The sequence below is a fragment of the Mycteria americana genome, chromosome 1 (assembly GCF_035582795.1).
Source record: "Mycteria americana isolate JAX WOST 10 ecotype Jacksonville Zoo and Gardens chromosome 1, USCA_MyAme_1.0, whole genome shotgun sequence".
In the NCBI taxonomy this organism is placed as follows: domain Eukaryota; kingdom Metazoa; phylum Chordata; class Aves; order Ciconiiformes; family Ciconiidae; genus Mycteria; species Mycteria americana.
Genome location: NC_134365.1, coordinates 204330583 through 204354993, shown reverse-complemented (window position 1 = coordinate 204354993; position 24411 = coordinate 204330583). Strand labels below are relative to the sequence as shown.

General features: G+C 37.3%; 1 protein-coding gene and 1 long non-coding RNA gene across 2 annotated transcripts in view; one reads left to right on the top strand and one right to left on the bottom strand.

Annotated features, from left to right (window-relative positions):
• The window catches only part of ATM (ATM serine/threonine kinase), a 79326-nt gene extending 69306 nt beyond the window's left edge, over positions 1-10020 (top strand). The window contains exons 54-62 of the mRNA XM_075490990.1: positions 223-363; positions 1336-1452; positions 2883-3032; positions 4308-4473; positions 5821-5907; positions 5986-6100; positions 7791-7854; positions 8527-8663; positions 8794-10020. Coding sequence (XP_075347105.1) covers positions 223-363; positions 1336-1452; positions 2883-3032; positions 4308-4473; positions 5821-5907; positions 5986-6100; positions 7791-7854; positions 8527-8663; positions 8794-8977 — 1161 coding nt within the window. The 3' untranslated portion in view covers positions 8978-10020. The remainder of the gene's footprint in view (positions 1-222; positions 364-1335; positions 1453-2882; positions 3033-4307; positions 4474-5820; positions 5908-5985; positions 6101-7790; positions 7855-8526; positions 8664-8793) is intronic.
• LOC142404332 (uncharacterized) lies at positions 358-24364 on the bottom strand. The gene is made up of 4 exons (XR_012773820.1): positions 24045-24364; positions 22004-22119; positions 648-697; positions 358-509 (listed from the first exon to the last, which is right to left on the bottom strand). It is a non-coding gene; the product is annotated as an uncharacterized LOC142404332 (long non-coding RNA).
• Positions 24365-24411: the final 47 nt, after the last annotated feature.

The window sequence follows — 24411 nt, the reverse complement described above, 5'->3', positions numbered from 1 at the left end:
GGTCCCCTCTACTGATGAGGTGAACAAGGAGGAATCAAACTCACTCCTTTGCTCAGCATATTTTTGTAGCCGTTGTGGGTATTATCCTTGTAGATGATGGAATGCTTATACTAATTTTAGCGTATAGTCTGCTAATGAGGTTTGCAAACAACTCATTACCACTTTCTCTGAGTGAAATAGAGGTAATATTTATATTAATTTTAATCTAATTTATAATTTCAGGTGGATCCCACAGGACGATATGAAAATTTGGTGACAATAAGGTCTTTTAAGCCAGAATTTCGGTTGGCAGGAGGCCTGAATCTGCCTAAAATAATAGATTGTGTAGGATCAGATGGTAAAGAAAGGAGGCAGCTGGTTAAGGTAGGTTCTGTCAGTTGTAATGACATCTCAGAGACTTGGCATGTTGGAATTTTTTTTAAGTTCTCACGTCAGTTTTCTTATGTATCACATTTGTACCATGAGCAGACTTTTCACAGTTCAGTGTCAGTTTTCTCAGTTCAGGAATGCTTTAATAAAGGAAATGACAAAGTAATAAGAAGTAATATAATAATAATATAATATAAATAATAATATAATAATAAGTAATGATATTAAATATTTTTGTCATTATTTTTCAACAATGCATGTAATATACAGTAGCTTACCTGACAACTACCAGACCTGCGACTTGCGTGGTCGTGTCTCAATTAGTGACCTGGAGTGTACAGCAAATAAAAGCCATCAACATTTTGTGTTAAATACCTCCTTTTTTCTTTCTTCCCCATATAGAAAGAATTATAATTCAGACAATCAAAAACATGCATATAGAAACACAAATCTCTAAAAAAAATTTTATTTCTCTTTAAACTCAATTGATTTCATTCTCTCTGTCTTTGAATGTAAATATTCAGCAGCTGCTGGGAGAATTCTGTTTTGCCGTTAAGTATGGGGTAGTTTTGAAAGTTTTCAAGAGAAGCGTAAATCACTAGATCTGCGTCCAATAATCAGAACTGCAGTATCTAATGGTACTGCTTTAGCTGTGTGCTGAATTGCTAAATATGGTGAATGAAACATCCATTTTTTAAAAGGGTACCGTAAGGCATGTAGGTTGATTGAAACAATCAAAAAACATTTGTCAAAAAAAGAAGAAAAAGGTGATGATTTAAGTTAGTGATGGTTCTGCTTAAGCAGCTGAGCACTATTAGAAAACCAAATACAGAGAAAAAACAATTGTTAATTACATTTTATTACAGGTGATTATTGTGGAAATAACTTGTGGAATTTTTTAAAATAATTTTTTGCTGAACAAGAAGTCGGATGCTGAAAAGTGTGCTTTTTCTGTTTATGCTAAAGGGGCGTGATGACCTGAGACAAGATGCTGTTATGCAGCAGGTTTTCCAGATGTGCAATACATTGCTCCAGCAAAACAGTGAAACACGAAAGAGAAAATTAACTATCCGAAGATACAAGGTAACCCTGAACAGCTGCTGTAGCAGAGGAATAAATGCTACCGATAAAGCATATTTCCCCACTCTCCTCTTTTTAACCCAAAGACAATATAAAACTATGTTCATTTATGTGTTATTAAAATAGTCACTGCTCCTTAAGGTATGGAATAAACAATTAATATGATTTAATTATTACAATTACAACAATTATTACAATTTAATTTTTTCCAAATCCTTAAAAAAATTATTATGCCAAATATATATTTAAATACTGTTCAAAGCTTTCTTTATATGAACTTATAAATCGGAAAGAAATGAAGTCATGCACTGTCCTTGAATTGTAAGTTGCTAGTCATTAAACTTGAGCATACGAGTTTGTTTATGAATTCTCATTAATTTTAGTCTTGCGATATTCCTTAATTAATTAATACTTATTTTTAGTCTTGCAGTATTCCTTACAGTTGAATCCAGAAGTCCCACCTAGGGTCTGTTCATGCAGAATTTGAATTGCAGAACTGTTTTTGTTGGACTTGGGAATATAGGAATAAATTCTTATTGCGAATGCAGATTTGAACAGGAACTTTCCCCTCCTCCTCCCTTTTTATGTGCTCGGGTTTATAATAATAGCTATAAAGGTGACCTCTGAATAAGTACTCTCTAAGTAAAAGTACTTGGTTTTGACAAATGAGAAGTGTGCACTCCAGAATCTCTAAAGGAGGTTATCTGAATTGCTAGCATAGTTTTAAGAATTTACAGGTAGAGTTAGTGTCACATCTTTTGAATAATTTTCAATGAAGGCTCAGGTTTTTATGTGTCTAAAAATGAATGAGAGCAGGGAAAAAGAGAAATTTATCTCATTATGAGATAAAGAGAGTTTCATAAGAAAAGAAAATTGAAGGAAACAGGCAGTAGCTATTTCTCTGAGGACCCGGGATTGCTCATTCTGGCCAGTTCTGTCTGCTTCAGCAATTGAGATAACTATTACAGCCAGTTATGACGTGAGAAACTGTTCCCTAGGATGGGAAGCAGACTAAGACAGGACTAATACATGCACACAGCTACGACGTGTTTGTTCCAGATTTTACTTTTTATGTGCAATTCTCACAATGCTCGTATTATCTCATTCAAGCATAGCAAGCTGTTGGCAATCACAGGTCGTCCAGAACACTGATGCAGACATGCAAATCGAGTATTATCATTAAGTTGTACTGAAGTGCCTAATGGAAGGTTCTCTGGGTTAGGAAGAAATTTGGAAGTTTTTGATAGAAAAACCTTGAGTGTATTTTATATATGTATACATGTGTTTTAGAACATATATTGTGGTCAGCTGTATGGTTTGGGCTTTTTTTCTTTGTAAACAAACACCAATATGCACCCATGCTCTGCAGCATGCATATTCATAGTTGTGTGCGTATAACCCTCCCCCATGCAGCAGTGGTTTTGTTTTTACAGGTGGTTCCCCTTTCTCAGAGAAGTGGTGTTCTTGAGTGGTGCTCAGGAACAACTCCCATTGGGGAGTTTCTCGTGAATGCCGAAGAGGGAGCTCACAAGAGATACAGGCCAAAAGATTATTCCAATTGTCAGTGTCAGAAAATAATGATGGTGAGTCAAAATAATTAAAGAAAAACATCTGGCTTATATTCTTTTACACAGAGGGTTGGGGTTTTTTATGTATTTGCGGAGAACTATATACTATGCTTTTAGTATATAATAATGAATATGACCAGTGGCATGGAATTAATAGTTCTTCAGACTAATCTGAGTGCAGCCTGGGAAGAGTTTTTACAAAATCAAAAGTTGCTAAATTAATGACTGATGCAGGAAAGATTTGAATACAGCTGAATCTCCAAGAAGTCTGTGAACTCTTTTCTAGAATATAAATCTAATATAAATTGGAATTCCAAAAAAATTTGAATTCCAGAATATAAATTGGAATTCCAAAATGATCATTACAGTGACCCAACAGAGTCAGTGTAAAGTTATCTTACAGATTTAATTTATATTTGTCATGTTTCTCATTGCATTGAAAAATCATTTTATTTTCATGCATAAACCAAAATTCTAAATAGTAGTCCTTGAAAATAAAAATATGGTTTTAGAATGCAGCTAAAATTAATGTGATGTCTTAATTGCTGTTAGACAGTGTGAAGGGGTCTGGCTTCTTCTCCACCGTGACAGCCATGTACCCTCCACTCCCCACAGCGAGTCAGTTCAGGGAGCTAAACCAAAAGAAGACTAACCTTATGTAAACTGGCAGAAAAATATCTGGGTCAGTAGATACAAGTACGGGAAGGTTCTTTCTTCTGACGGTAGCTAGCTGCTAGAGGGATTCAGCTGGTTTAATTTAGTTCCACAAACCACCTCACCATACGTTTAGAAAATTGCAAATTTTACTCTATATCACCATGATTGTGCAAGAAATTATTTCCTTTTAAATCTGTATAGTACTAACAGGATGAAGGTATATTTAATTTTGGCTTTGTGCAGCTTTTGCATGCGAATGAGTGAGAATGACTTTCTCACAGTGACATGAGCCATCAGAGACGCAAAGGTACCAGAACAGAGAGCAAGGGGAAGTATCTCCCAACAAGATGCATCTACCTGTACATGCATATAAAATAGATACAGAGGAGTGTGTTTTTTACATGTAGCCCATGAGTTGTGTATGAAAATATAATTGTTTAGTAAAACAAATAGATAGGTGCATTAATGATTGCTGTAGAAAAGACATTAATTCATAGCTCAGAGAGAGAAAGGAGAACAGCATTTGATGGAGGGGAGAGGGGCAGAAAGGAGGAATATATTTCTTTCAAAGGAAGAGGTAATTTGCTTTCAAAGTAGTCAGCAATGGGGAAAACATTTCTTATTTGTTTAAAGGATGCACAAAAGAAACATTCTGAAGAGAAATACAACATCTTCATGAAAGTCTGCCAGAACTTTCAGCCTGTGTTTCGTTATTTCTGCATGGAAAAATTTCTGGATCCAGCTGTGTGGTTTGAAAAACGATTGGCATACACTCGCAGTGTGGCTACATCTTCTATAGGTATTATACTGGATTGTTAACACTGACTTTTTAGATTATGTAAACAGAGAGTTTATACCGTTTCAGAGGTAATGGCTATTCTGCTTTTGTCACATGTCAGAAAAGGGGGAGTAGGGGGCAAAAAATGCCAGCAAGAACACCAGCATTATTTTTGTAATTAAGATTTCTGATTCATTCCTACCCCCTTGCCCCTTTCTGCAGTAGACAGACAGAATGAAAGTCTGTGTTTCTTTGTTTCATATAGTGGTTTGTACTTTTAGGTTCTGGTAGTTTTTTTAAAGTTTCTACCTGACTAATTCTGTTGTTTTGATTTAACATTTATTCATTTCATCTGTAGCCTCAAATGTTTTAACTGAGTTGAAAAGCTTAATCTTTTACTTTCTTTGTACTGGCATCATCAGCCATGGTTGAAATGGTTTTTTAAGCTTTGGCATTTTTCCTTTGGTTTTTCTGTCTTAATAAGGAAATATATGTACTTGGATTGTGGATTTCCTTTGGATGACTCGGTTCTGTATTGAGTCACTGGAAATGTATCTCTACAGTTGATAGTAGATTGTATACCTTACAGTAGATCCTATTTTACATGTTAACATGTTGTTTATACACCCCCTTTTTTGCTGAAAAAAACGAAGTAAATCTACAGTTTAGCAGAATTCAGATGAAAGATTTTTGTAGGAAATACTACCGCTATCCATGTCCATCAGCTAATAGAAAAACAGTAACAGGCGTAAATTGCAGCAAAAGAGATTTAGTTTGGAGCGTTTCTACATTTAAGGACAGTAAAGCACTGAAATAGGCTTACATGAAAAATCTTATAATTTGTATCACTGGAGATTTTTAAAACCGACTTAGACAAGAATCACTCAGGAACTAGTTAGGTACAGTTGAGCTGCCCCAACTGAATTATGGACTGAATTATGTGCAGTCCCATTTTCTGGATTATATGATACTGTGAGTTAAAAGGTTTTCTTAAAAATAGTAATAATAACAAACCAAATTTTACTGGGCTTTTGCTTTTTATCTTTTTTGTTTGTTTGTTTGAAAGCTGTGAAATTGGTTAACCTATCTACAGAGAGAAATGGACAGGAAGTCTGTGGAGTAGATAAAACAATACACATCTGTATGAGAACAACATTTTTGCAGTTGCATTCAATTAACCTTTTATTTTTGGATTTGTGGAATGGCATTTGCTCTTTACTGAGGTAATATGTATACATCAGGGAAGAAATATTCTCACTTTTAATTTGTTTGCAAGTGTTACACTGATTCTAGTAATGTTCTCTGTTAAATTTTCCCTGTTTTTTATGGCATGTAAATATGGTTTCAGCACTTACCTTTTTCTTCTAGTTGGCTACATTCTTGGACTTGGAGACAGACATGTTCAGAATATCTTGATAGATGAACAAACGGCAGAACTAGTGCATATAGATCTGGGTAAGTGGGACAGGCAAGAGAACCTTAATTTTTCTTTACTTTAACATTTTTTAAAGCATTTATTATCCTTTCATTTAGGGGTTGCTTTTGAGCAAGGTAAAATCCTTCCCACACCAGAGACTGTTCCATTTAGATTAACCAGGGATATTGTGGACGGAATGGGTATTACTGGCGTGGAAGGAGTCTTCAGAAGGTACGTGCTCCTATATTGCATAGGCGTGAGGAGGCAGCAGAGTACTTTGGGCATTATGATTGTAACATGTTAAATAGTCCTGATGCTTGAGAGGAGACTCAGATTTCTGTGGATAATATCTAAACCTAAATGCTGTCCTCTAACTCGTATGCTCTTATTTATATAACCAATGACAAGTTCATTATTGTTGCTCAGCTTTTCATATCATAAGAAATACCATTTCTTATGGTTGGACTCGATGATCTTAAAGGTCTTTTCCAACCTGTATGATTCTGTGATTCTGTGATATTCTTCACTAACTAATGGGTTATTGTCACCCTCTTGTGGAATTCAGGGATAGCTCAGTGCTTCCAAAGGCTCCACAGCTAAATTTCATCCCTTGATTTGGACTGCTGGATTTTTTTCCTTCAGAACTATTTATTTCTTTTAGAGCTATACTATATATTCGGAGCTATTAAGTTTCTTTGAACCATTTTGTTCTGTCTCTTATTTCTGTTCAGTTTTATGTAAGTAATTTGCAGTCTTCTTCCTCTTTTGGATCATATATTTGATACTGCTTTGCAAGTGCAAAATATAAATCTTACAATAGATTTGAGCTGCAAAACAGAAACATCCCAAAAGGGCTGAGTTTCTGTCAACCTCCATCCTATCTCCTGTGAGTGACCCAAGAGAGCCCTAAAAAGCAGGACATTTCTCTCATTCAAGACTTTCGTGATGTTCATGAACATAGTGCTTGCAACCCCCAAATTTCATGTCTTTAAAAAAGTACATAGTGTAAGTGTTGTCTTTGTAAGGTAGCAATTCCCATTAGTAAGTAGTTCCTAATATACCTTTGTCCTGTGAAGAAACAGTCACTGCCACTTCTGTTCTAAACATGATGCTGTCAAAGTCACAGTTTTGTGTTACTTCTGAAACTTTTGTTCCGTGGTACAGAAACACGTGAATTGTTTGGCTCCAGCTGAAGTAAATACAGTATAGGCACTGGTGCAGGTACTGTTTCTGCCTCAGCCAGACTGACTTGTAATTAGCAGTATAGGTGTGAGTGCATAAACAGGTCATCTCAGGACTGAGTGTGAACAGAGTCAGTTAACTTTGTTGTGTGCCTTCTCATCCTGAAGCAGAGAGGACGCCTGATGCCTCTTTCACTGGAGTACCTGTCCTATAAGGAAAGTTTCGTATTCCTTCCACAAGCTTAGTTTACTTGGGAGTGAATGTATGTAGCCATTTCTTCATCTAAACTCATTGGAGAGGTTTCAGAAATAGCTTAATGTCTCTGGCTATTGGATCTGCTGATTTCATGTTAAGGAACCCCACCAAGTTTCTCCAACATGTTGCCAAGCACCTCTGGCACACACGTTTTCATCCAGCCAAGCAATTCTGCCATCGCGGCATACCTCAACGATCAGTGTTAACTCACTGGTTAATTCTATGTATAGAAACATTAAAGACAGTGAAACGGGTAATCTCTTTCCCATAGGGAATATAATCAGTGAACTACCCAGTCTCCTTCTGGTCTTACATTTCTAAATTTCTCCTTTTTGTTTTTTTCCAAAATGGAAACATCAGAGAAGTTACTCATTTGTTAGAAATTAACCTTTTAAGAAGGGTACAAATATCCATTATTTAAATGATGAAAATACCATTCCATTTTACTGAAAAGAACGTAAAAATACAGTAAAATATTTTCTAGATGCTGTGAGAAAACAATGACTGTTATGAGAAATTCTCAAGAAGCTTTGCTGACTATTGTAGAGGTAAGCATTTTTTCATTCTTTACGATAGTCACCATCTTCAGTTTCTTGTCTTTGTCTTTGTATGCATTACTATACCAAATATTCATGTAGGGGTTTTTTGTTCAATTTTAATTTCGTAGTGTTGGTCAGATTTGTTAATTCATGTAATCTTCAATAAAATCAAGACCGGTTTGCATTTTGTATGGGAACTATTCATTTCAGGCATATGCAGTTTTCCCTCTTCAGTATCTAAACTCTTCTAGACATAGTGCAACATTCCTAGCATGAGTAGTGCCGATTGAATTAAATCCTCTTTGCCTAAGTCACAAAGGTGAGAATTAAACTGACTTTTAAAAGCAGCTTATACTATGCAATTAAAAAATAGTGACATGCCTAGAAGTGTACTAAAAAATGACCTCTTCGTTGCTGAGGTGGTACCGAGTGGCAAAACTGAGTCAAGTGTGAACAGTGCAAATACCTGCAAATGATCAGATGCAGTTTTATTGTTGGATTGTCTGCTAAGCAATTTAGCCCAATTCTATTGGATGTAAAAAAATAAAAAGGGGCCTAATATTGTGGTTAGCGTGAGCTTTACCAGCTGAGTGTTTCTCTTCCTGCTAGGGCACTGGACTAGCTGTGATTAACAGTTTAAGTTAAATAGAGGAATTAAATAGAGGTTTATTTACTGTGTAGGTGCTGCTCTATGATCCTCTTTTCGACTGGACCATGAACCCCCTGAAAGCTTTGTATTTGCAGCAGAGACCGGAGGATGAGGCGGATGTGAGCTCTACACTCAATACTGATCCACAAGAATGTAAAAGAAAAGCCAGGTGCAAGATTTTTTTCTTACTGTCTGCCTACTGCACCATTGCCTTGCTTTACAGTTTTCTTACTGAATGTTGCTTGTGTTGTTCAGGATCCATATCTAGTGCACCTGTTTTTCTTTTTTTATTCTGCCAGCAGTGATGACCAGAGTTTTAACAAAGTGGCTGAGCGTGTTCTGATGAGACTTCAGGAGAAGCTGAAAGGTGTTGAGGAGGGAACAGTGCTCAGTGTGGGAGGACAGGTGAACCTCCTCATACAGCAGGCCATGGACCCTAAAAATCTGAGCCGACTCTTTCCTGGATGGAGACCCTGGGTGTGACTTGGAAGGATCCAGCATGTTTTTAGAAGAAACTTGGTTTTATGCAGCAAGTGTCTTAACATTTCAGATTGGTATTTCACAATCAAAACTGGTATCAGGAGCAACCATGAAGGCTTATACGTATTAGTATTCGGTGGATGTTTTGGGTTTTTTTTCAATGACCTGTTACCAAGTAAACATTTTTTGTCCACTTGTGTTCACCATGCAGTATAAAACCCCAACCAGTGCTTTGATGTTCCTTGTGACCTGCAAGGGCTTCGGTTGGGCATACTGGATGCATTATATTCTTAAAGCCTGAGATTCATCGCTTTTGTGTATATGTTAAATAGCTGTTAAATATCTTGTATATAATAATTCTGTATGGTAACATGACCATGTAGAATGGATGATCTAAAAACAAGGAGTTGTGAAATAGCTAGCTAAAGGGCATTTCAAAAGGGGGGTTATACTTCAACGATAGTGCTACAGTGAACGTAAAAGAAAAGCAGAGAACCACGTGTTTAGTGAACTGAGGGTTCTTGGGGTTGGTTTTTTTTTTAGCTTAGTTAAATGGACATTTCTTTATATAGATATGGACTTTGAGCCACGTATAATACAGCTGCTTTTTTTCCTGTTGTAAATGAAATTATGTTGGTACTTTATTTTTATAACATTACTTTAATAGTATAAAACAACAAAAAATATTTAGCTTTTGTAGCTCAAACTTCCTTGATAAAATAGACTGGCTATACAGTGAAGCTTAGCATACCAGATACACCTGTAAGGCAAACAGTCATTCTGTAGCTGGAATAAACACCTGTTGGAGTGTTTTTACAACACTGGAGTTGTATTTTGAGCACAAAAATCTCATTCTGATTGCACACAGTTTTACAGAAGACATTGCTCCTTCTTAAATAGAGAGACCTACTGTAATTGGATAGTCAATGAATACAGATAATAGGAGAATCAACTCAAATAACAGTCTCACTGGTATATTTAATAAATCTTCCCAAATCATCTTTATATTTTAAAATATGAATAAAATTTGGCGTACTCTCACATTATCATATTATCTTTACAGTTTATGCATTTTTACAGCAGTATAAGTGAAGAATTTCTGTTCTAATTAGCATTTCACTGATTTTTATTTTTATGCTGTATCTTTGTTTTATAAGTTAATGTCAACATGGCAAGATGAGTCTTTTGTATTACGTTTTCATGAAGCTGACATAAATTTCTATTGATCCTTGGAACCAAAAGCGCATCCTGGCCTTTCTGTGGGGAAGAACTCTCATCCAGGGATAGCGATTTGTTCTCTGCAAACAAAACTTTACTGACAGAGCACGCACTCTCTATGTGAATTTTAAATAAGACTTAGGAAAGGGAGGAAAGTCCCACCAAGCAATTACAGAATGGCAGGTAGGAAAGGACTAAATGAAAAGCACTTAAAGAATTTATTATTTTTAAGCATAGACTTTAAAAAATGTGGTAGTATTTCTGGAAATTTTTCTCATGCTTCTTATAGAGGAAGTTCTTTAGTCATTTTTGGATTCTTTAATACTAGAACTCTAGCTATCATATAAATGAATATTGCATAAAAGCATTTGGCAGATCCTGTCCTTCCTTCATGAGTTGAAAAGGAAGGTTTTCATCATGCTGGGCTGCAATTTAGGTTTTTTACTTACAGCAAACAGCAAAACATTAATATTAATATGATTGTTGCAGGAAAGTCTAACTTCAGAGGAAATAATTTAATTATTCCTCTGCAACGCTGTTAACTCGGTGTTTAGTGCCTAGATTTTGAGTGTCTATACATTTTCATTGTTCAAGCTGAATGAAATGCAAATAAAAATGCATGTAAATATTGTAAATGTAATTGAATACTGCTTACATTATTTGTATGCTCCTGTAGCAGTGAAACACCAGTTAGCTGACAGTTTGAATTATTAACAAGCCTTACGCTGTCAAAATCAATGTGACACAGTCCAGTTACTACGAGATCCAAGTTCCACTAATCTAACATTCCTGAGATCGCTGTCATCCGTGCAAAGCCTTATGTAGCCAAATAGTAACCATCAGAGACTGTGCTTGCTTTTTGTTCCAGTAATGCCTTAATCTTTAAAAGTCAAAATTAGAAAGTGAATGGTTTGCAAAAATGTATCATCTGTAGATACACACTTTCCTTGTATAAGAATAGAAAAATAAAACCTGGATGGAAATGCTGTTTAATTCTGAACAATGGTTTTGTCACAAATGCTACTACTGATGGTAAGGTGGATTAGTATTTGAGAGTCTCAGATATATTTATTATATTAGTAAGCTAGAAATATGTGACACAAGTCAAGTTGCCTCTTTAGCATTAATTTTTTTCTTGGAATGCATCTTAGTAATTTTAAACATTTACATTTAGAAGATAATTTCTAAGAAAAATGAGCCTGCAATTTAGTATGCTGGGGAGTAGTTTTTAAACAGCAACATATTTATTTGAAATTAGCTTCTTCTGGTGAAACGTCTGTTGGAGAAATGTCCTCAGAAGTATGAACTGTAAAAAACTTAAGTGTTAGCAGGTAAACCAATTTGAATTATATACCGCGACTGAACTCCATCAGCAAGGAACTCCGTCCCATGAATAGGAATCAGATTAAACTGGCCACCTGGTGAGGTACATCCAATTTAAATAAAACAAGAATGTCAGTCTTCATGACCGCAGATCTGAAAACTTTGGTTGTTCTTACAGATAAAACCACCCAAAAATAATTTTCTCAGTAACTGTGAATTAATTAGGTCACTCTTCTATGTTACTATGAAACTCTTGAGTTTATAAAATGTACTCACTACTATTAAATGTTTTTGAGTGCATTAAAATGTTGGGCTTCCTATTTTCAGGGGATAATGCACTCTATTATACGTTGTTACTAATTGTACTCTTTGTGAATATTGTTACTCCATACCTGTACAAGTGGTAATGCTTCAACGACAAAGGGTCAATAAAGATACCTTTGTAAACAGGCAATTCCAAAATCTGCCTGGGGAATTTGGTTGTGGGATTGGGAAGCAACGACACTATACATTTTTACTGCTGCTTTCATCCCTGTGAATTTAAAGGTAAAGTAAGGCAGTAGTGTTGTCTTGTGGAACCTGTAGCTAGCCTGAAACAGCTCTCGGGGAGAGATTACCTCATACTAGTGCTTAATGATGACACTTAAATATTAGCATTAAATAAAATTGTTCATTTCAGCAGGTAGGTTGAAGAGTGAAACCACAGCAAGAAAGCTGGGAAGTGTGCAAGGGAGGGTTTAGGTTCTCTTCCCACCACGTTTCAAAGTCCTGATCCTGATTATATGAGAAGACTAACGTGTTGTTCACATAACACATGCTCTCATCATCTGTCCTGCACATGAACACTGTAAGTACACCTATACTTTAGCTTTCAGAGCTGCATAGTGAATAATGTCAGTAATATCTTTAAGGGTGCACACAGGTTCTGCTTTCCCTGCTCCCTCATTCTTCTCTCACTACTGTACGTGTGTCCCCCAAAAATGTGGTGCAAAGTGACTACACCCTTGCCTGCCCTGGAGAGTTCCCACTGCAACATCCATAGCTGTTCCTCCCTCTCTCCACACCCATTTTGCCAAACAACACACGACATAGAACAGATTTGAGCTTGCTTGGTTGCCTCAGTTGCCGTATACCACCTATGCTGGTTGCAAAGCAGAAAGGATCATAAGAAAATGCAACTACCTCTGGAAGATCCCCCTTTTGGAGGAACTTCTCTTCCTGGACTGAGTTGTGAAGAAGTTCTCCACTCTCTTAAAAATTCCTCAGCCATGTTGCACTGAGTCTTTCCTGCAGCTTCAGGGATGAAGCGGTGTTACATGCAGGTGCTCAGTGGTGGTTGACTGCTTCTCAAAGATTGTTAACTAGCAGAACTTGACCAAGTACTATTTTTCTTCACAGACAAGGGTTTTTTTCTGTGATTAAAATGGAACCGAAATGCTGCTGGGCATACTCATATGCTCAACACATCAAGAATGTGAGAATAGGAGAAGGAAGGGGTGGGGAGGAGAAAAGAAGAGAGACAGTCTGCATCCTTTTCTAACTACTGCAAAATAAAGTTTTCAAGTCTCCAGGCACAGGGCATATGCAGTTTGGCTGTGCCTCTGGATTATAACCAGCATCCGTAATGCTAGTTCTTGCTATGTCACCTCACTGTTCCCAGAGTACTGTTCTGCAAGCACAGGAAAATCTTGCCATAGAGAACACATATTTGACTTGCAGGAATTTTTTAGTATCTTCATCTGTTTGCCCAAAGCCCCTGTTTTGCACCCCCACATGCCATATTTGCTTTCACAGAAGCAGAGAAAATTGAGCTTATGGGTTGGCAGTTTTGTGTTCTGGAAATTAAACAAGTGGCGTAGCAGGAATGAAGCCATTTCCTAAAACATAGTTTTATACTTGTTTTATAGGAAGTTGGACAGCTATCACACATATCGCATTCTTCAGCCTGTGATGCCTTGATCAGCATTATGGAATAGATTTTTCGGGTGGGCAGGATTAATTTCTTAGTATTTGGAAAAATTTCTTTATGCTGTGTGAGATGTCAGCACCTAAAGTACCAGAAGGGCAGTTCCTTAAGCTGAGTGAAGTCCATGTGATTTTGGAGCATCACTTAACAAGGGACAGTTAAGTAGTTTTTCCGCATCCATTATATAAGCATATATATATTATTGAAGTATCTACTTAAAATATTTCCATCTGAAAAAAAGATCAAATTCCACCAAGAAACTTTAATATTTTCAGTTCTCACTGGTCCCTCATATGAACCCATAGCATTATGCTTCCCATTTTTTATTAATGATTATAGTATTTTTGTACAGTATATAACCTCAATAAAGGGAGAGAAGATTCCTGCTTTTATGTGAATTTTTTTTTCCCTATCTAGGTAAGGATCTGTTAGATTCTCACCAAAGATGTTAAGACTTCCATATGAAAAACAGCTTTGCCTCCACTATACTTTCCCCAAACTACCTGCATCTGTGATAGAGACTTCTTCAGATTTCCCATAGAGATAGATTCTTATTTCTATAAGACAAAACATGTAGTTGTAGGTGTTTCTCAGGTCTCTAAGGCCACTGCAGAGAGCATGATGGCTTTGGAAACTCTATCCAGAAGTAATCCATACAAGAGTTCAGACTATAGTAAAAGAAACAATAAGGCAGTTGTACTTCATCTCTCATGACTTACCTGGAATTTCCAGAAACCTTCCAGTCATGGTACCAGAGCTTACCTTTGACTGAAAACTACTGTTGGATTTTGGCCCATCAATAATCAAATGTGTATAAATCAGTCAGCCAAAGGAGAATCTGAAATTACACAGTTGTACAATAGCTGAAGCTTGCAGTATGCATGTTCCACAATGTATCTTCCATCCCCACTGTCCTGTTCTTTAAGGGAATTTAACTTCTTACCAGCAACGTAGTACACCATAAATTTTATGAATACAATCGTTCGATAGAGAGTTACAGTTTCAGTCCTCAAGTCTCCAGCCCTGCTTCCAGCCCCCTAACATGCCACAGAAGCTGTAGATAACACTTGTCAACAGGAGAGTCTGCTCAAATGAGTACTTCCCATGGGCAATTTCCAATCCAAATGCTTTCATGGAGAAACTCTTGGAGTGCTCCTGACCTGTGTTCAAGTGGTTGGCACTTCAGGACTAGACCAGTACTCCTCTTTTAAGATTTTCATTCAGTGAAGTTTGCTGAGATATCTGAAATAACTCTTACATTATGCAAATCTTTAATTTGAAAGTAACATCAGCTTAATTTTAAAATTTTAATTAAGTCAGTTACTTTAATCAGACATAAAAAATGAAACAGTATCTAACCAACCTCGTTAGTATCCCTCAATCCATTTCTCTTCACAGTGGTTGTGAAGGAAACAAGGAAACACACACAAGGTGTTTCCTTGTTCTAGCAGATTATCTGACTGCATCCACAGACCAAGGCCAAGGATGGATCCCTGCCTGGGGCTTTTCTCGGTACCACGTACATTTATTGCCTTAGGAGGAGACTTTTTGTCAGTTTCTGAAATACCTCTCTGTTGCAGACCAATCTGCAGTTGTTGTTTTAGGATTATGCTGAATTCTGTGTTGCATGAACAGGCTGCAACGTGAGGTTATCTGGGAGCATTCAAGGACATAAAGCCTGTTGGGCCAAGTGTGTAGTTGAGAGGAGCCAAACCTTGTGCAGTGCAATCTACCATCCTTTTTGGACCCTGTTGCTGGAATGAACTGTCTGCTAAACTAAAGCAGAGTATTGCTCAGAAAGACCCAACTGCTGCTGTCCAAAGCAGCGCCCAGAAATGAGGTTATTTTAAGCAGCGTGGAAAATAAGGGATCCAGCTTGCTTGACCCATGGCCCTCAAGCATGCTTCCTAGCCCCTTTCTTATTTAGCAGTACAGGCAAAGACTTTAGTTAAGCAAACCCCAAGATGAATTACGTGGCTCTTCAGGGCTTAGAGCTAATGCTCCAGACAGGCCCTGTGGTTAGGCTTCATCTTCCCTAAAAGCAATACTGACTGCAACAAAATATCCCCTTAGAACATCCTTTCCTGAGCAGTGCTTCGGTGTTCAGTCAACTGCCAGAAGTAAAGCAAATGGCCTTGGACACAGAGATAGAATAATCACAGTTTACAGGTGGACTGCAAAAGGTATTTAAGTAAATGTTTTTGAAACAGGTTAAAGATTAAAAGTCCTGGTGATAAGTGCTAAAAATAAGTATCACTTTGTAATAACTTTTTCAGCTTTCAGTATAAAGTTTGTGCATTAATTCAGCAATCTACTGTGCAGAAGCCTTATGCTGTGCTCTGAAGAAATGCATTCTGAAAAGGGAAATTATTGCAAATGTGATTTAGAGCAGAACTGGCTTATACTGCCATTTGTGTTTATAAACAGCAGAGTCCGCTATAAAGCAGCTGACATTTGCTTTTTCAGTCAGGTAGCGCTTGTTTAGTCAGCTTGTGTTGCTGAAATTACAACTCTACTTCACATCACAGTGGAATAGAGCAAAGTATAAACAACTATTAGCAAAATTACCATTTAGGATTTGTATCCATTGGAAAATGTCTTCCTCAGAGAAAAGGTGAACTCACTAGTGTTACATCTGGTCCTGATAGGAAGTCTGCTTCTCTTACATGAAACGGAGTAAAAGATTCTGTTCTTTCTAAGTTATGGTGTGGAATCTGAGACAATTCATATGGATCATGCTGTGACTTAAGAAACTGGAAGTCTAAATAAAAGACTGGAAATGCAAGTAAAGATATAATTTAGATCTTTAAAATTACACTATCTTTACCTATACCTGCCACAAATCCTTATTACACTAACTTAAGACTAAAAAAACCCCCAAAGCTAGAGACAGTTCTATTTGTGTTACAGAAATGGAGATAGAAGAGAATTAACTTTCCCTAAGATTGCACATTTAACAAGCTAGTTTCTATAATTATGAGACATAATCTGATATCAATGCTCAGCATTTTTACTTAATTTCTACTTAATATTGCTCTTTTGTTAAAAAAATATTATTTCTCACAAAATCAGTTGTTGGCCATTTTTTTTCCAGACAGCAGTGTAAGTCCTAAATTACATCAAACAATTTCAATTATGTAAGTGTAAATGAGAAGAGAATCTGGCTCATTATATGATTTTGTTTTGGTTTTTTGACTTGCCTCACTACCTTAATCAGTTGATAAAGTATGTTGACACACCTATACATTGCATAATACATAAGCAGATCATACACACTAAAAGCCCCTTGGCTATATCAAAACACAGAAACTGAGGCCTAACTTATGCCCTATCAGCACAAAACAGTCCTATCGGTGTAATTAAAACCGGTTTTAAATCAATGTATTTAGGTCTGTGAAAACCACTGTGGGTGCAAACCTCCCTGTGACACACATCTGTTTATAATTATCCCTTATCTGTTCATCTTAATTCTGTCATTTACACACAAGGTCTTGTAAAGCAATGACAATACATGAGGTATCGTGTTAAGGTAGACATTATATACGGAAAGATAAACACAGACCTTTGTGACTGTGGTTCTCCTCAGGATGTATGACGATTACTTAAAGCAAAAGTGTTCTGTCATCATTCAGTTCCAAATTACCAGCTTGACTTTATGTAAAACATGGAAGTAAGCTTGTGGGCTCCCTGTTTGCACTGTTCCCACTGCCCTTCTCAACCTCTTTCCTTCTCACTCCTACACTATTTCTTAAGTCTTGGTTCTACTGGTTTCGAAGTATCCTATTTTTTTTATTCCAAAAGCCCTTACTGGATGCGGCTTTCAGCCTGTCTCTCCAGTACTTCACTCATTGTTTGCTGTTCTCATTACAGCATCTGCATTACAGACCCCTGTAGCTGAGGGGTCTTTTTATAGTTTGCTGCTGTGAAAGAACTATTCATCACTTAATTATAGGTATGCTTGAAGCTTTTAAAGTTAAATAATGCTTTAAGAAATTGCATGCCTGTAAAATTATTTTAATAAATTAATCTGATGGTATAAAAAGAAAAATTCTTTTTACATTTCTATCCTATTGCACTGTCCAATTACTCTTTATTAGAAATATGAATGTCTCAGTAAGCAAGTGATCCAATTACATACACTGAGGAGTTTAATGGATTTCTTAGCTGAAGGAGGAGGCTGTTACAACATGTTCCGTATATAAAATAAGTCATTTACTTTAAATGCTGGCTGTCACAATGCATTTAACATATCCAATTTATGAATAACTCATTATTTTGGTATTGGTCTTCCAAGTCTCTCTATGAGCTAATTAGAATTTACTGAAAAATGCTTTATCATCCACTAAGAAGAAAATTAGAGCTTCCTTTTGTAAAGCGCTCAATTTTCTTATGGTCTGAGAGTGATTTATCCTTGTGGAATAATATGAACCAGCTGTTTTTCCTGAACGATTCATGAGATCACTCCCATGTATTGATGTCTGGCCTCTGTGGCATTTTTTGTTATGTGCAAGAAGACACACATTTCCTAATACTGGAAGTGCTAAATATAGACAGAAAGAAAGTGCTGCAAAGAACTGCCTTTTTGAGATTGTCTGTTTCTCTTCAAAAAGTACAGTCAAGAACAAAATAAACTTAATTCTAAAATACATTAAGTACTCATGCAGTTGTATTACAATCTTGATTAACAAAACCATATGCCAACAATAAAAGACAATAGATCTAGTTAATCCTTAGAGTAATTCAAAAGTATAGATGAAGTATATGGAAATCTTGATGACTGCAACAGTTGCATATTTCAAACTATGCTTTAATGGACTGTTAAGGCTTTGGGATTCAGCTGCCTTGCCACATATTGCTGTAGAGGAGGGTTCATGGCAATGACTGCATATGATACTTCATTGTGGAAAGACAGTTTTCTTAGATATTGTCAAGCTACATGAGAATAGTGATTAGTATTTGCTTTTTTTCTCAAAGATGAACACCACCTGTGTCTGGAGCAATGACCACTGAACTTTAGAAATAAATGCTGAATCGTGATTGGCAATGATGAGTCCAGCACAAAATACTTGCCTTTCCTTACTTCATGCTAACTCTTACTGAAAGGGATCATCTTGTAAAAAATAAATTAACTTCTCACCCTGGCCTCTACACTACAACTTGAACAGTGTCTAACGCTTCATTAGCCTCATGTATAATTGATGTGAGGTATACTAATGACGTTTTGTTCATAAGGCAAAGTTAAATAAGGAGGAGGAGGAGGTTTGGAACAGAAACCAAACAGTTATGGAAGAAAAGCAGAAATTTAGTAAAAATGCCAGACAGCTGGGCAATAATTTTGGCAATAAATTAGCTTCCTTCCAGCAATTTCAGGTGTTGTAGCCATAATTCTTAGCTCTTAATTCAATACCTTAAAAGCATGAGACATTTACATAGGACTATGACATTTCAAGTTATTTAAATATCAAAAATCAAGAGGCAAGTATTTTATGCCTAAATCGAAGCAGATGCATGTACCAAGATATTTCAAGTGAAAGAATATTTAAGAATTTCATACCATTTTTCAAATCTCACTGTAGTATCTAAGTCAGAAGCCTATGCACCATAGGCTCGCTCTGTAGCTACCAGAGCTAGAAAGGTACTTCCCCAGAGCAATTTTACAACAGCTAAGATATTAATTGCCATACAGAGATAACAGTTTCTTGCTGTGGGCTACACAGGGACCTTGAACAACTATGGTCCTTGCTGATGTATCTCCGCTAGGTAACCGAAGACAGGTGGAATAAATCTGGCCACTAGAAGTCTGCCAGAAAAACCAGGTTCAACTGAAATCAACAGAAAAACTAAGACAGAGATTAAAAAAGCTGTGCTCTTAGTAGGAGCAGACCACCCACAAATCTCCGAGTCAATAAGATTGACAAGTGCTTAGGACTGCAGAGACTGTGGATTTAGGAATCTAGTTTTATCCACCTTGACTTGCTTAGTTGAATACATTTAATGTGTGCAAGTATACTTAATACTTTCATGCAGTGGCAATTTTGTGCATCCAGAATGAATACCACAGTGAATATCACATACTGTAAAATGATACTTACAGCATCTAGTCTGAATTTGATGAAAGCACCTGCTGCAACACCTAGCAACTCTGCCTGCAAGTAGAAAAACAATAATCTACAATGCTTCCACCCTACTGAGAAACTAAGTCAGAAACAGTGTATTACTGTGAATACTCCGTTTCAATTACTTGGTAGTACCTGCAGAAACAGGCTCTTCATCAGGTTTAGGTCCTTTACTAGAGAAACTAGAAAACATGCAAAACATAATAAGGTTTCTAGCAAGCAGACAAAGCTGCTTAAAGAATACACCATCTACAGTATCCCAGGAATAAGCAAAGGAAGTCAACTTGGCCTATAAATATTTTTATAATTATCAAACAGCTTTCAAGTGGCTTGTAAGAAATGAGTTCCAGTCCATTATAATTAATTCTAAAAGACAGCTGCCTTCTGTGTGCTTAGTTTCTTCCTTTCTTTCTTCACTTTTGTTTTGTTTGTCTTTACTTTGATGTTCAGCGCTGTTTTCCCTTGGATCATGGTTTCAGTTGTTTTCAACCTCACAGTGCATCCGTAACTGTGGGACCCAGAAAACACTGGGGGCAATCAAAAACACTGTTTGATTTATATTACTGTAGTGAGCCTTGGTTTACAACACTATGCCACAAATAGAAAACAGTGAGACAAGCCACTAGACAAGCCAAGTAAAACATAACAAGCCACTAGTAGAATGTAAGTATCTGACTTTGCACTGTACCGTGTAACTTGTACAGCCCTTATCTCCTGGGGGTAAATGCTCTTCACCAGAAGAGGAGGATCTGTTCCTCGAAAACTTGTAAGTTCTTTGTTGTATTGAAATATATGCACATCCTGTAGAGAAGTGCAAATACACCAAAAAAGCCATAGTCTTTGTATTTTACAGTTTTGGAAAAAAGCTGTGAACAGATTTTCCCATGTCCAACCTTACAGAATTTAAGAATCACAGTCTTTGAAATGGTCTAATAAATTGTATTCACGTAAGAGGAATTTAACACATTGTTAGAAGAAATAGTTTAGATATTACAATAAGCTAATAGTGAAAGAGCTTTTAGAGAGAAACACATATTGGTATAAAGTACAGTCCCACATTCGTTACTTAGAAAGGATGTTGCAAGAGAGCATCTAGATACCACAATTTATTTGTCCTGAAAAAAATCACTGAGTAAAACTCAGCTCTTCTTCTCCAGCTTAGATTTACAGAGCTACTCCTAAAAATGTTTTAATCCTACCCAACATTGGGTTTTGGGTTTTTTTTTTTTGATAAAATCAGGTCATCATATCCAGATCCTTCCTTGAATTCTTTTCTAGCCATCAGTAACTCCTCGTGACTCTTGGAGAACACTTTCCTCCAGTAATACAATGCCGTCCTCCTGATGAGGGCTGTCCCTCTGTACCTGAAGTCCCTGTAATGGATCCTTCGCCACATGCTATGAACTATGACAAAAAGGAGGGTACGTAATACCATAAACCCCACGGATGCATGGGTTGATCTCTGTCTACTGGTAGAAGAGCAGGGATGTTCTGAAACACTGCACCACAGCATGTTAGGGTAACTGACCTGAGCTTCCAGATTATTTTCTTCTCCTCCTTGATGCTTGTCAGTGAGTCCTTAGCAATAGATATAATGCCAAAACCCAATGGTATTTTGTAATTCTGTAAGGACCTTGAGATCTGCCATGGGAGGGAAAGTAGATTAAAAACTAACATTAAACTCAAAGACGCTCAGTAAGAGGTGAAGTAGGTGATTCCAGACAGTTTTCAATAGGACATCTGCTCTGTGTATTCTGTCTCATAACGACCAATAATCCAAAGACAAAGTGAGATTGACACTGCAGACAGAGAATGCAGCTTTTTAAGTAATAACAGAGGATACATGTATAATTGATACATTAGTTATCTGTTGGACAGGTCCTCACTTATGGAAGAATGACCTCTGTAAGTACATGACCCTGAAGAAAAAAAAAGGATATACACAGAAGTGCATGGAAGGAAGCAAGCAGGGATAACGGAAGGCAAAGCAGGAGCGAGCAGGTCTGTGAGTGGCCTCTCACTAGAGCTGATCCAGAAAACAGGCTTAGGTATCATTAGACAGCAGAAAGGAGATAAGAGGTGGACCTGAGGCTGAATAGGATACCAGTGGGAGTTGGGAATAATTCTGTGATCATCCTTAAGGTTGGGATACACATGATTTCTTATCCAATGTTAATTCAACCTATTTTATCCTGTATATAATGACATGGTCTTTAATTACATATTACAGAGCTTTTTTTTTATTTCCACACAAACCCCTTGTCACCTATAAATGTACCACCTATCTCTGTTGTTCTAATGCCTCCTATACTTGTAACTGTTAGAAGGTGATACAAGGTGAGGTAAAAGACCTCATTTTTGAAGGTCATTTGTAACTGCAAGCAGATCATTCCCACGGTCACTCACCATGACTACAGGTACAATTAAACTAGTTTGGCTGTGCACATGACTTGCAGTTGTAAGTGTCTTTGTAAACCACTCCTATGAACCTTTTTTCAGAGATAAGCTGGCATTGAAGAATCCTGCAAGTAAAAACCAAGGAAAATAACATGGCTAAAGAAATACAAAATCCTATCACCCATTTTCACCAAATCTGACTTGGGACAAACAGAGCTGGACATAAGTGCTGTTCCTGCCTGTGGCCACGTTTGGTGGCTGAGGCTTGTATCACACAAACTAATCAGAGCAAGAGTGCATCTTTTCCAAAAAGCAGCAGAAAGGATTCAAATTGACAGAAAGATTTGCAGAATAAAATCTTGATTTCTTGAAAAGATAAATGGGATGCACATTTCTTAGTGCAGGGAGGAAAAGAACTACTTAAGACAAACAAAAATTATTGCTAAATTGCTAAAACCAGCAATAAAGCTAAGAAGCAAGAACAAAAACTGCTTAAACAGAAAATCAAGAATAGTTCCTGGAAGGCTTAAGCACTAGACTGGGAAAAGTATCTAGTAAGGAATCTGCATTATCAGTGGCACAAAAAGCATGAGCTAAAGGGACTTTTAGATGTCTAAACACTATAATTCTGATCCTCATAAAACAGAACATACTCTCTATTATCTCTGGAGCAATACAAAACATACACCCTCTGGTTAAAAGAAAAAGCTATCAGTGTTTCTGCTTCAGCGGGATTAATCACAGGCAGTGATTAAATTACTAATGATCTTTTCTCTTTTTGATGCATAAACTCGAATTCTATTATTGCTAATGAGATTACACATTTTCAGCGAGCAGAGAACAGTTCTGTCAGTGATGATACCTACACAAACCTCATTATCAGAGGGAGAAAAAGAGAACAAGGGTTTATGTGAGTGTCCTGGTTTCGGCTGGGATAGCGTTAATTTTCTTCCTAGTAGCCGGTATAGTGCTGTGCTTTGGATTTTAGTATAAGAATAATATTGATAACACGCTGATGTTTTGGCTGTCGCTAAGCGGTGTTTACATTGGTCAAGGACTTTCCCCCCCCCTTCAGCTCCCCATGCTCTGCCAGGTGCCCAAGAAATGGGAGGGGGCACAGCCAGGATAGTTGATCCAAACTGACCAAAGGGCTATTCCATACCATATGATGTCATGCCCAGTATATAAACTGGGGGGACTTGGCCAGGGGGTAGCGATCACTGCTTGGGGACTGGCTGGGTGTCGGTCGGCGGGTGGTGAGTGGTTGTATTATTTTTTTTTATATATATTTTTTCCCTTTTTTTTCCCTCCCTTGGGTTTTGTTCCTCTCTCTCTCTCTCGTTTTTTTTTTCCCCTCTCATTATAATTCATTATTATTATTACTATTATTTTGTTCCAATTATTAAACTGTTCTTATCTCAACCCACGAGTTTTCTTACTTTTGCTCTTTCGATTCTCTCCCCCATCCCACCGGGGGGGGGAAGTGAGCGAGCGGCTGCGTGGTGCTTGGCTGCTGGCTGGGGCTAAACCACAACACAAGACACAAGATTTTCTTCTATTTCTAAACATCTCCACAACAAAACACCAGAAAATTAAATGTAGAAAATTATCCAAAATTCTAATGAGATGGCATGCATGCTGAGTCAGTATTTCTTGTTGCTAATTACCTATGCTTAGACCTTCTGGTTAAAGACATTGCCTGTCACCATCCACCTGAGTATCCAGCTTCAGGGTATATTTCTAGCCAACAAATTTATTTTACCTTCATACTCATTTTTCTTCTTTCTGTGTTAAAATGTGATCAGAACTCTACCACATACAAAGATAAAACCAGCTCATCTAAAAAACAGCTTACTTTCCAAAACATATAGGTTTAAGAAAGCCAATCTTTCTTAAATCGGGGAAAACTGATTATTTAAGATCCACAGCCCCCACCTCTCTTTTTGTTCTGTTGTTTTCAGTATAGAAAAGGTGGTGTTTTTAAAAATGCTTGCAGTGTATTAAAGGTTCAAAATTTACTGAAAAATCCCAGGGTTGTCTACTCACTCACCCTTGTTTGTCAAACATAGTACTTCCCTCAAAAATCTTCACAGCTTTCATGAAGACCACGGAAAGCTATTCCAATGCCTGAACGATGGAACAACATCCATTCTACGTTTCTGGATTCATTTATCTTTCCACGGCGCTTATTTCCCCCCCTCACTCTGTCGGACAGATCTTTTCACCAGCTGAAATTCATGTCACTACATGACAAACGTGCTTCCCGCCAGCTGGGTCGGCGGGGGGCTCTGGAGGCCTGTGCCCGCCTCAGGCGCCTCAGCGCAGCCGGCGAGGCGGGCCTGCCGCCCCCCCGCCCGGGGAACACGACCGGCGGGCAGGACAGGGCGGCAGCGGGGGAGGGAGAGGGCGAGGGGGTG